The 13,314-nt window shown below is 39.8% G+C and overlaps 1 protein-coding gene across 1 annotated transcript in view; it reads left to right on the top strand.

The window, feature by feature from the left end:
- The window catches only part of LOC141759806 (cadherin-12-like), a 111,562-nt gene that overhangs the window by 54,851 nt on the left and 43,397 nt on the right, over positions 1-13,314 (top strand). Inside the window, exons 3-4 of the mRNA XM_074622202.1 lie at positions 8,977-9,271; positions 12,691-12,810. Of these exons, the coding sequence (XP_074478303.1) occupies positions 8,977-9,271; positions 12,691-12,810 (415 nt within the window). The remainder of the gene's footprint in view (positions 1-8,976; positions 9,272-12,690; positions 12,811-13,314) is intronic.

Here is a 13,314-nt window from a genome sequence, read left to right on the forward strand (position 1 = left end):
CGCGCATATGCGAACGCACATGTGTCCCGACCCGCTACATTTATACGCTTAAAAAGTTACAAACAGTCCCTTTAAGAAAACATCTTTGTTTGGTACAGATCCCCACAAAAATCACAATATAATCATTTTAATATGTTTTTCAATGAAAATGAGAATAAGGATGTCAAAATTATCATTCCCTCTAATATAGCAAATCATATCGCTATTGCAATATCACAATTAGATCTTTTTTTCAAAATCGTGCAGACCTAGTAATTATTATCTACATGGTAATAGTGTCATATGATGGAAAGTATCATGAACACATTAGCAATATAATGCAATCCAAAAAAACTGCCGTGCAACAGATACTGCTGTGAAGCTTCATTTAGGAGAGGGTGTCAGAAAGATGTTGATTCAGCTCTACAGGTACAGACTTCATTGTAAGCTTTTGTCCATCAGAAGATGGTGACAGATCAATATGAACATCTTGTAGCAATCATTATCTGTGTGTCACTGCATCAAATATTCTCAAAAAACATGGAAAATAATATTTTCACAACAGCGTTTGCTGCAATTTGTGTATGAGTGATGTGTTTTCTGTCAGCAGAAAAAAGATTGTGGACCCTATTATGGCTGCATTGTTGCAGTAGTCCATCTGCCACTCTGATCTCTCCGCTACGCCACAAGCAAAAAGGAGTTACAACTTTCATCATGCTTACGAACGAGTCTGTTGCTCACTGCTATTGTCATGTCATCTGCCTAATAGGACAGAATTGACAAAATGATGCCGTGGATTATGTGAACGGATTGCAAAAGATTACGGGATTACAAAACAAGAGGAAACAAAATGGATAATAAATGAACAGAGACACAACACGGCTACTCTTGCTGCAGGATGCCGTTGCTATCTGATGAAAACATAGGGCGCTGCAATGCACGGTGTTTTATTAAAGACAAGGGCAAACCTTGAAGCGAGTTCCTGGGGAGCACCTGAGGGCGACAACACTCTTTAACCATACTGTTGACAGCCAAAAGGCCCACAGGAAATAGTTCCCTTTCATTTGGCTCAACTGGAAATGCAATTGTTGGATGATTGCATTTTGTCTGTATTATCTACGGCTACAAAAAAAAAATCCATCCCTCTCGTGTGTCTACACTTTACAAGTTGAAGTTTATGAATGTTTCAGATTAAAACACTTAAAAAGACTTGTACCACTCCAGCTTGCTGCCAAAAGGGTTTACACACACACAAGGCCAAAAATCCTTTGTGCAAGTAATTACTGCTCTGCAGCCTCACCTACAGACATGCCAGATATGCCATTTCACACAAGCACACAGTGATAGATAACTATGATCATTACTGCTCAAATAAGTACTCCCCAATTTTTCTGATGGGGGCACTTTAATTAGAGAGGGGGCTCTCTGCCCGGTTGATTTTACAGAAGACTGCATAACCATTTCCCAACAAAACCAGATACAGGCAACCGTTTGCCAATAACACTGCCACAGACATGCACACACACACATATACACACACAGGCAAGCTTGTGGTAGAGTGACCAACATAATGGCACGCTGGCCCAAACTCAAGTAGTATTGAAAAGAGCAGAGTAGAATAGATTAGAAAAGAGAATAATAGATTTATTTATACAGGAGACATGTTGAAGGTATGGTGAGGTGCTGCCACTTTCCATCATTTCACAAATCAACACTTTCAATCCAAAAGAAATCACTAAATTACTTCTAATCGTTTCAAAGTTCAAACCGTGTTGGCTTTGCTCTGATTAACAATTATTGAACCACACCTACATGTTCCCGACATGCCATGTCTCACAGTGATGAATCCACAACCATTTCAGCTCAACGTATTCCCCCTACTTTGTCTGATGAAGACATGACCAGGGAAATAAATACTAGAAAGAGATAAAACTAATAGAAACTTTATAAATCCACCTTCGCCAACACCCCCACAGCAGGTGGGACAAAACCATGGTACAGCGAGCAACACATGTATAACGACACGGCGGCCAAACAGCACAGAATAAAATAAAATACAAGACTTTCTTATCTTTTGTAGTCAGAAAGGATGTTGAATCCACCATCCAGTTCATAATTCCATCTGTGTGCAAAGCCGTTAAAAAATCCCTATACGGTACACTTCTATACCAAATGTTTTGATTCACAACATGCTACAAAAGATGTTTTGTGTAAGGAAAAGATATATCATACAATGCAATACAAGATCAGCAAATAATTCACACAGCAGGCAAATTAGTAGCACAGCTGCCAACAAAGGCATAATGACACGGCGGCCAGATACCAAACAGCATATAGCGTAGCATAGGATACAACAGAATGAAACAGAAAATAGAGTTTCACTTTTCTACCAAATATGCCTGTGCATATGTTCACACACCCAGATAAACACATAAGACTGGGCAATATGTTTGAAATACATGTTGTTGTTTTCACTGTATATCATGGTGCCTTAAAATGAGGTCGTGTTTACCATGTTCACAAGAACATATTGTGGTATTCACAACTTCGTGAAAGTTCAAAGTTCACGAGTTGTGACGTGTCTGTTGATGTCAGAAATGGCGGAGGCCATTGGAGTTCATTTTTCGGTGCATATGTTAATATATTGTAATTTTAGTTGTATATTGTTTTTCTTTGTAATTTTATATTAGGTCTGAGGAAATTGTTGATATTCCCAGTGTCATTATGCCTTATTTTGCATTATTTAATTTTTTTCTCGTCAAGTTATGACTTTATTCTCGTAATATTACGATGTTTTTTCTCATAAAGTTATGACTTTATTCTCATAATAATACAACTTTTTTTCTCGTAAAATTGTGACTTTAATCTCGTAATATTGCGACTTTTTTTCTCGTAAAGTTATGACTTTATTCTCGCAATATTACGACTTTTTTTCTAGTCAAGTTATGACTTTATTCTTGTAATATTACGAATTTTTTTCTCGTAAAGATATGACTTTATTCTCGTAATATTACGACTTTTTTTCTCGTAAAGTTATGACTTTAATCTCATAATAATACGACTTTTTTTCATTATGCCTTTGAATTTCCTGCATTAGGTTACCCGCTTGCTAGATTGCTAAATTGTTAGCCTCTGTGGCTTCCAGACGCCAACAGTAACGTTAATATTGCCGTTGCTTAGCAGCGGTGTTCTCACCAAGCATATCGTGTACACGACTTCCCATGTTGGAAATACGAGCTCACGAGTTTCATTTGAAAGCACCATCATGTTATGTCAAATGTATTCACGGTCACATAAATAAAATACTAAATGTGATCACGGATGCTACAAACTGTTGCACTGCATTACATCAGATTAAACATGAAACATTAAAAAAGTCATTTTGTTAGTTCTGACAAGATGCTTTACTGAAATAAATATGACTTGGATCATAATATCAACATACAGATCCACTGAAAGTCCATAAGTCTTGATAAATTATTGCCCAGCCTTACATGCACTCTCTCTCTCACACACACACACACACACACACAAAACACTCATACCTGCACAGCAGCCAACAGTAGAATAATGATCAGCACAAGCAGCACAATATAGAGCAGAGAAAAGGGCCAGGTGGCCTCCAAGCACCACGAAACACTAGAATATAGAGTCATGTCCTACCTGTTGAAGACATCCAGTCCACAGCTAGCTCCATTGCTGTCTATTTCCCAAGTTGACATCAGGAATACATGGAGATGTCCACTGGAGTCCACCTCCACAGTCCTGTCCTGTAAGTTCAGGTGTAACGTTACAACAAACCCTTTGTTCTAAGTCAGGGATCAGCAACCTGCAGCTCCGGAGCCTAATGCGGCTCTTTAGCTCCTCTCACGTGGCTCCCTGTGGATCTTTAAAAATGGAAATGAATAACTGTTTTTTGTTTACATTTTCATTTTTATTTATCATTGTTGTAGGTCTATGGTACGACGGAGAATTAAGGCCACATTGAGGAAAAAATAAATAAATCTGAGATTACGAGAACCAAGTCATATTATGAGAATAAAGTCAAAGGTTTACGATAAAAAAAGTCTTAATATTATGAGGATAAAGTCAGGAGTTTACGAGAAAATGTCCTAGTATTGTGAGAATAAAGTCATGTTATTATTAATTAGTAATTTTACGTGCTATTTTCTTTTTTTTCTTGTCAAGTTATGACTTTATTCTCGTAATATTACGAATTTTTTATCGTTAATTTATGACTTTATTCTCGTAACATTACGACTTTTTTTTGTAAAGTTATGACTTTATTCTCGTAATAATAAGTTTTTTGTCGTAAAGTTGTGACTTTATTCTCGTAATATAACGACTTTTTTTCTCATAAAATTAGGACTTTATTCTCTTAATATTACGAATTTATTCTGTAAATCTTGGATTTTTTCCCCTCAATGTGGCCCTTATACTCCGTAGTACATTTGCACTTTGGCCCTCACTGCATTAGACTTATATACTATATACTTAGACTATAAACTATGTTACCTTCATCACAATGATCACATGTTTTGTGGCTCCAAAAAAAACAGATTTATTTTTGCCTAAAATGGCTCTTCTGATAGTAAAGGTTGCTGACCCTGTTCTAAGGTGTCAACAACAACAACAACAACAGTTAATGTCAATCATCTATAACAAGTGTTACCTGTCACAGTGAGCAGCTCATCACTGTAGCATTAAACTAGCTCCGTTTCCATGGCGACGCAAGGTCCCTCATTAACTGTGTGATACAGATTAAATGACGTCATAAAAGTTACAATTTCAGTGACGTTATTTCCAAGTCTTTTTTTTCTAAAACGTCATGCATTTGTAACCAGGTTGCATTAATTCACTTTTCATCTGGCTTTTCCTCTTGTGGCGTCTCAGTGGGGCCTTGCACACCTTCTTTTAGCTCGCTGTCATCCTCCTCTTCCTCCTCCTCCTCCTTCACCTCCTCGTAGCGCACCTGTGCGTGGTTTACCTTTATTAGAAAACAGCTACCTAGTGTAACAGTCAACATTACAGCCTCCACATACCTGGGGACGCCTCTTTTTCACTGTTTCTCTGTCCTTGCTTTGGTAAAACGCTGAGTGAGTGCATTTGTATTCAACGTGTCCTCATCGCATGGAAGTAGGCCAACATCTCTTCCCCTGGATATGAGGAGGGAAACCCCAGATTGTCTGACAATGTTTGGTTCCAATTCATTTGAGTTTCTCCTTCCCTCGTTCCCTTGTTTTGTCTCCGTGTAGCAAGGGTATAAAATGCTGCCTAGACTGAGGGAAAAGCTCAATATCCTGGGATAAACTCTACACTTTTTTCTTGTTAGAAGCTTGGACAAGTTAATCATAAGGTGCTATAGGCTTATATGGAGACATTTGCCATTAAAGGGGACATATTATGCTTATGTTCAGGTTCATACTTGTATTTTGTGTTACTACTAGAACATGTTTACATGCTGTAATGTTAAAAAAACAACTTTATTTTCCTCATACTGTCTGCCTGAATATGCATTTACCATCTGTCTGAAATGCTCCGTTTTAGCTAATTTCAACGGAATTGCAACGGAATTACGTTGCTAGGCAACAGTTTGGGTCCATGTTTACTTCCTGTCAGCTGATGTCATTTACCTACACTGCAACCGGAAATAAACTGGGACACATTTAGAATGTTTACGTTTAAAACCGTGTAATGGTCTAAATATTGTATATTTGTGACATCACAAATGGACAGAAATCCTGACGGCTTGTTTCAAACGCACAATTTCTGAATACGGGCTGTGCGTATTTCTCCTTTCACAGTTTTTATATGGCACTTAAACCTGCTTTATACTATAACAGACACAACAATCTCACTTTTTACAATATGGGATCTTTAAAGCTGCAGTGGGTAGAAATGGAGCAAATATGATTTTTTAAAATAAAGTTATTTTTATAAAACGATCACTATATCCTGACAGTGGTGCATGAGACAGATGATCTGAAACATCTTTTAGTGCACGGTTTAGCTGTAAAATGAAAAAGTTTGTGATCCGGCATCCGGCCATGGTGAGATCTGTTGAAGAAATACCAAGCACCGCCCACCAGCCGTAGCACAGCCAATAGGAACTCTCTCTCTCTCTGAAATGACCTGTGATTGGCCAAAGTCTCCCGATTTTTTAAAGTCTGAAAACAGAGCCATGAGGAGGTGCAGAAGTCATATTTTCTCTCAGAACACTTGAATATGTATTAATATATTATATATAATATAATATTAATATACATTATATATGCTGAAAGGTTATTACGGATTTTTTTGCCCAATGATGCCAAAAAATATACTGCCTACTGGCACTTTAATATATTGAAGTAATTGTATTGGCAGTTGTCAATCATGGGTTGAAGCATCACATTAAACTTGGGTAGGCCCTATCATAACACCCTCAGCTCCAGTGTCTACCACGATAAAATTGTAAATGATACAAATTCAAAATGCAGTACAGGGTGGTATTGCGTATATTTCATATTCCATATAGCCTAATTCATTTTCTTCACCAAATGTTTTGCTGCGTAAGGATAAATAGAGGGTTTAGTTTTCAATCTACTTTGTTTTATTATCAGATTATCTTGTTTGTGGAGGAGTTGCGTATTATTCACAATATTTACAAGGACAATGCATAATCTACATTTCAGATTTTGTGCCAATTGCATAAAATGCTATGGGACCTAGTTGTCATTCAACACGGTTCATGTACTAAAAATAATTCTCATACATTTGAATAGCAATGAATAATGCACCATGGATAGACAACATAATGCCATGCTATGCTTGGGTGTGAACTGGGCAATTTGCACTGAATCACCAATTACTCCCAGTGTGTTTGTGCTTGAGTCTTGGTTTGTTTTGAACCGTAACCTACAGAGAATTTATAGCTGCATCTCAAATTTACCTCTCCTCTCCGTGGCTGCAATTACCGTGGAGGTTCACCGGAAAATTGGCTATGTGCAAATGATAGCTCAATATTTACCTGTGGGGTAGAAAGAGATAGACTGAATTACTAAAAAAAACAGACAGTGTCAGTGTGAGGACTCATTCAGTCATTAGCTGGAGCATGGCAGCTACACCGTGGGTAAGGTTAGCGAAAGATCATGGCACATGCAATGCAACAAAAACATTTGGATAAGGATGGGGAAAGATCGTGGTCGGTGTGACGGGAGTCAAACGACGGTCCGGCATGAAAGTTTTGTGCGTTGGAACTGAACATCAGAATTTGGCATGAATCGTGAATCATAAATTGCCCAATATGGGCATTCTGATAAATCAGAATATGATACAGGACAGTAACGGTTTGCTGAACTTATATTATTGCTTACAAACTAACAGACTAATATCCTGTCCATCCATCCATCCATTGTCTTCTGGGGCTGGATTGCGGGGGCAGCAGGCGTAGCAGGGAATACCAGACGTCCCTCGCCCCAGCAACATTTTCCAGCTCTTCCTGGGGGATCCAGAGGTTTTCCCAGGCCAGCCGAGATATATAATCTCTCCAGCATGTTCTGGGTCTGGCCCGGGGGCCTCTTACCAGTTGGACGTGCCCGGAAAACCTCCAAAGGGAGGCGTCCAGGAAGCATCCTGATCAGATGCCAGAACTACCTCAGCTGACCCCCTTTTGACGCAAAGGAGCAGCGGCTCTATACTCCGAGCTCCCTCCGGATGTCTGAGCTCCTCACCCTATCTCTAAGGCTGAGCCCAGCCACCCTACGAAGGAAACTCATTTCAGCCGCTTGTATCCGCAACCTCATTCTTCCGGTCACTACCCAAAGCTCATGACCATAGGTGAGGGTTGGAACGTAGATGGACTGGTAAATCGAGAGCTTTGACTTCCGGCTCAGCTCCTTCTTCACCCCCAACGGTCCATGCACGAACCGCCTGTCCGTCTCCTGCTCTATTTTACCCTCACTCACACTAATATCCACAATATTCAACCAGATGACAGCAGTTTGACAGCACATCCAAAAGCAACCCATAAAAAAAGTGACATGTCCATTCTGTTTTAGCGGTGCTAGAAAACGGCCCAAAGTCAACCATATCGTTTAGAATTAGAGGTGTCTCAAGTGCAAGTTGTGGAAGCTTTTTCCGACAGAGAAAAATTAAACCATGTTACCCGGAGTCAGCAGGTACTTAATTTAGCTGGCTACACTGCCTGCCTCTGCTTCAGTGCTTAAAATATCTATTCTTGTCTCCTGGAATATAAGACTAGTGTTCAACGGTGTCGGGGGAAATGCCACACCATTGATAAGAAGGCAAAACTCCGTATCCATATATGGTAATGATCACATTGCATTAGAGCCCTTAAATATTTAAAAGCCTTTGAATTGTATGACCGATCTCCCAGGGGGAGGTAAACATAACTCTGTCAATAGGCTCTCTGCCACCAGCCCAGAATGTGTTTGTCTTGTACAAAGAGAGCCGCCGTGGCCCTGGATCTATATTAACAGAGATGTTCTCTGGCTGGACTAGTGATATTCTGCAACTGTGCTGCGAGTCATCTGGTCACAGACCTCCGCTGTCAGGTGAAGGTATTAGAAACTGCTCAAGTGGAGTATTTACCTCAAGCTTTCACAGTCTGATTTATGCCACTTTGAGGAAAAAAAACCTCCTATTTCCTATCTCACAAGATTTTTGAGTCATGCCTGAATAGAATTTGGTCCATGATGTTGAAGAGTTATCACTGCAGCGTAATTGCACAGAGAGAATACATTATTTATGAGAGATTTAGCCTCATTAATCTGTGAAACGTTCTGAAAGTACGATCATTTTATTTTTTCTCATGACTTAGTGTTTTGCAGATCTTTTGCAGAGACATGAATTTGCTCTTTGATGCGCAGCCAGTTTCCTTGACTGTCTTTGTGAAATAGTGTTCTTTGACAGCTCTTCCCCTGTGCTTTCAATGAATCATTATCTGTGCCAATGTTTGCACTCAACCTGTCTTTTTTCCCCTCTTTTGTCTTGCAGCTGCACACTGACCTCGATAGGGGGGAAAGTGCGGTGAAGTACACCCTCTCGGGAGACGGGGCCGGCTCCATTTTCACAATTGACCAAACAACGGGGGACATCCATGCCTTAAGGAGTCTTGACAGGGAGGAGAAGCCTTACTACACCCTACGAGCCCAGGCTGTTGACATCGACACCAATAGGCCCCTGGAGCCCGAATCAGAATTTGTAATCAAGGTTCAAGACATCAACGACAATGAGCCAAAATTCCTGGAGGGACCATACAGGGCCAGCGTCCCTGAGATGTCACCAGTAGGTCAGTGACCATGTGCAGTGATTTGTTCTGTCCACTAAAGAGAGATAAGCCAGTACTATGCTTAATTGATTAGAAGCCTTTTTTGCACTGAAAGCTTTGTTTTCTCCCCTCCAACTACCGAATGCAAAACTTTCAGGAGCATCACAGGTACAACCAGAGGGGCAAAGCTGCTCCCCCTAGATTTTGACATTTCAGAGAACCAGTTATTCTTGGTGTGCCCTGAGTATATTTCACAGCTTTGTCTTTATACACCCCTCCCTCCAGGGAGATCATCAAGGTAATTCTCTGGGAGAATGGTTCCTCTTGATGTGAATGGCAACGAATCCCTCAAAACTCCAAAATCAGCGATCTCTAGAGTATGGGTAGAGAGGAAAAACAACACAGTCGAGCCTCAGCGAACACTCTAATTTGTAAGCCGCTCTGCAACAGTTTACTGTAGAATCAGAGACGCTTTCAAGTTTATCAAAAAACACATCTAGTGAGACCATGGAAGCAGAGTACAGAGATTAGCTTCACAAAACCACCCACAGAATGAATCAAGTAGATTATCAATTAGATAATCGACAAAAAAAGGGATTAACTTTCATTTAGATAATCGCATGAACGCTGTTATCGTCTTTCAAGTGAATTTAACAATACATTTTCAAAATGTTACCTTCCTGTAATTATAACATATACTTTACTTATCGTTATAGTTATTCAATTTGATGCACGGCAGTCTGCGAAAGTAATTTTAAAACATCCCTTTGACGTTTAGGTAGTATGAATGGATAAGTGTGTCACTTCCATAAAGTTGTTGGACTTGTGAGAGACAAATTCAAAGCAGCAAAGGCAGAGATATCCTGAAATGTAGTCCCTGTTATGAGCCATGCTCCAAAAACTCTGGAGCCTACATTTCCCATAATGCAACACGACAGCATCTTTTATGAGATGCTCCCTGCCTCATAAAACCCAAGCTGAAATATCAGAAAATCAGTTTTACTCCTCGTGATGAGTAAACTGAACTTCATGTGTTAATTTGGTAGATTGCCCCTAATTAACTAATAAAGGATTAATCAGTTAATCACACATAATTGATGAATAACGGCAATCATTCATTGATTATTGATAATTCTAACCAAATTATGACTGATAACTTTTTAGGAATTTGTACAATATCCTTGTGTATTATATTTGTTAAATAAATATTGATTAAAAAAAAAATGTATGAGAGAATAATCAAAGGTAATTTCTACATTTAAGAATATATAATCAAAATCGTAATATTATGTAATATTAAATCAGTTTAACTGCATAAATCCTTCAGTGCTTTTGTGTGCTGGAACTGGAGATTAGTTGAAAACAAATGACTAAATCGACTGTGGGTTTAGAAATAACCTTGCTGTCACTTATTACAGTTGAAGGCATAAGAAATCACAAGTTGCAACGACAAGTGTTGGTTAATTATGCAGAGTGATACCACTTTCAGACTTATCTCAGCTGAGAAGTGAGTTTCAACCAGCCCCCCACAATTTGTGTGAGACGTTATATTTATAGCAAAGTGCAAAAAAGAATCATCAAACCGACTAAAGTCTTTATCAATATTTATGCCAGCAAGACTTGTGTGATCAATGGGTTCATTAACTGTTACATCCCTCTTGTTGTCTTTGGCTGGAATCCCCCTTTGGATGTTGTTTTTATGTTAGCAGGGATAAACACAAACTAAAAGAGACAGATGCTGAACATAACTAATGGTTGTTAATGAACAATCTATGGCCGGAGACATTATGAAGTCACTCATGGCAATAATCCGGAGACTCCCTTAGAGTTAGAAGCAATTAGCTTATCCCTGAATCTTTAAGAAAGTGACAGATTTAAAAAAGAAAAACAGTGAGTTGCTTGAAAAAATTTAGTCACCACAAAATGTCTAGATGGATTTGTTGATTTCACTCCTTATCTCCAAACATTTCAAATAGTTAATGAGATTTTTGCATTTCTTTTGATTGCTCTAAATATCCTCTCTCTCTCATATTTGACTATAAAATCTGCACATATTGTGTATTGTGCGATATTAATTGGTTTTCTCTGCATTACAGTACAGTCATTTGTTGAATATTGTGATATAAAGTGTATTTAATCAAGTCAGATAGATAATCTATATTTCACATTTGCATTCTCCTCCTGTGTTTATCAGCAATGACCTTTCCGGCCTTTTCTTCCACCTAGTTCTTACTCACCCCAAATTTCCATAATTGCAGGAATAGAATTTAATCGGCTTGTTTATTGTCTCACACCCGGGGTAAAGGGCTGTTGCCTTTAGTCACTTTTGAAATGCGTAGGTGTCTGCATCGCAGAAAGGCTTTTTAAAATTCCACTACATCTGAGCTCACGGAGCTGTGTGGTTTTCCTCTCCCCTCGCTGAACTGAAAATGCGTTAGTGTATTATCTCATCTGTTGTACATTCACGTCGCAACACGATGCCTGATATGTCTAATCAGACATGTGTGGCTTTGTTAGGAAGGATTGTGACACTAATCTGTCTCACCTAATGTTTTAATGCCATTGTTACCATCTGCTCAGACGGCAAAGCCTATTTAATATACAGCAAGTTCTTTACACACAACTAGGAGCTTAGCAGAATTTAAAATGACCATGCAAACACCATCCCTCTGGTCAGTGCTCATGTAAGTGCTCCACAAATGCTGCAGTTGAAAAAATATTTTTACACAGTTTTATAAGCCAGATGTGGGTGTGTGATGGATAGATGGACATATGTGCACTGAGCTGTCTGCCCGTGAAGGCATCCGTGTCAACCTGTCTGCAAGCTTCTAAAGAATCAGCCCATCTGCCCGAGAATCACCGGGCTTGAGTCTTGGAGTTATAAAATAGTCAGGCTGACAAGGCATTTTTTTTGTTGTTGGTTACCCTCATCAAACTGGAAACTTCAGATTGAGTCTGTTGGATTTAAATGCATGGTAAATAAGGAGCGTGTTCAATGCCAGCTAGCTAATGAGGAAGAGCCAAACCTCCAACAAGTAATTATTCTGTCCTCTTACTGCAGCAGTTTGGAACACTGCCACCCTAATACTATTCCTGCCATGGCCCTTTGTTTTCTTAATGGTAGCATTGTTTAATGAATGGTCGCACAAGAGCGTTTTTTTACCCTTGCTTTATTTGTTAAATAATGCTCACTAAGTAAAGCTACAAATGTGCAACAGGAAAATTGAACAACACATCCTCCGCACTCCTCCTCATTGCACTCCGTCAGCGACTTTGACTGCTCAGTATTAGCTGTGTAGCTTCCTCAGTTGTGATTCATCACTCATTAGTGTCAGGTGAGATCGCTCAGTAAACTGATGAACTTCAAAGAGTTTGGATTGCAGTCTCATGTGGAGACAAATTAAGTCAAAGTCAATATGTCTTCCCACTCTTTCCTCCAGGGACGTATGTGACGCAAGTGACAGCCACAGATGCAGATGACCCGACCTACGGAAACAGTGCTAGAGTGGTGTACAGCATCCTCCACGGCCAGCCGTACTTCTCTGTTGACCCCAAAACAGGTAAAGTACTTATCCTTGCTGATTCATGTCATAAAAGACTGATTCAGTGTTAAGTTCAGAAACATTTATACATTTTTACTTACTGTGAAGAACTTTTAACTGGTTATGAAACAGTCTCGATTTAATACTGAGGCCTCTTTATGACCTACATAAGTAAAAAGATGAAGTTATTTCTACATGGTTGTTCCGGCTCAGATTCCACACAAAATCAAAATCATGCAGGTTCAGAAGAAACTCCTTCAGTTCAGACCCCAGCGGGGCCTCCAGCAGCGACCAGCCCACCACGAACAGATCCAGATGGGGCTTCACTGCCGCCTTTGACCTGCAGTCGGAGCTCCGGCAGGAGGTGGAGAGCTCCACACACTCGGCAGCAGCTGCTCCTCCTCCGGCCAGGAGCAGAGCTTCGCCTCGCTGCTCCGCCGGTCCCCGCTGGGAGCCAACACCAACGCCACGCTGCTGGAGGCCCAGGCCATATTTAAGGGAAGGGAGACATGGGAGAACCAG

The sequence above is a fragment of the Sebastes fasciatus genome, chromosome 21 (genome assembly GCF_043250625.1).
Source record: "Sebastes fasciatus isolate fSebFas1 chromosome 21, fSebFas1.pri, whole genome shotgun sequence".
In the NCBI taxonomy this organism is placed as follows: domain Eukaryota; kingdom Metazoa; phylum Chordata; class Actinopteri; order Perciformes; family Sebastidae; genus Sebastes; species Sebastes fasciatus.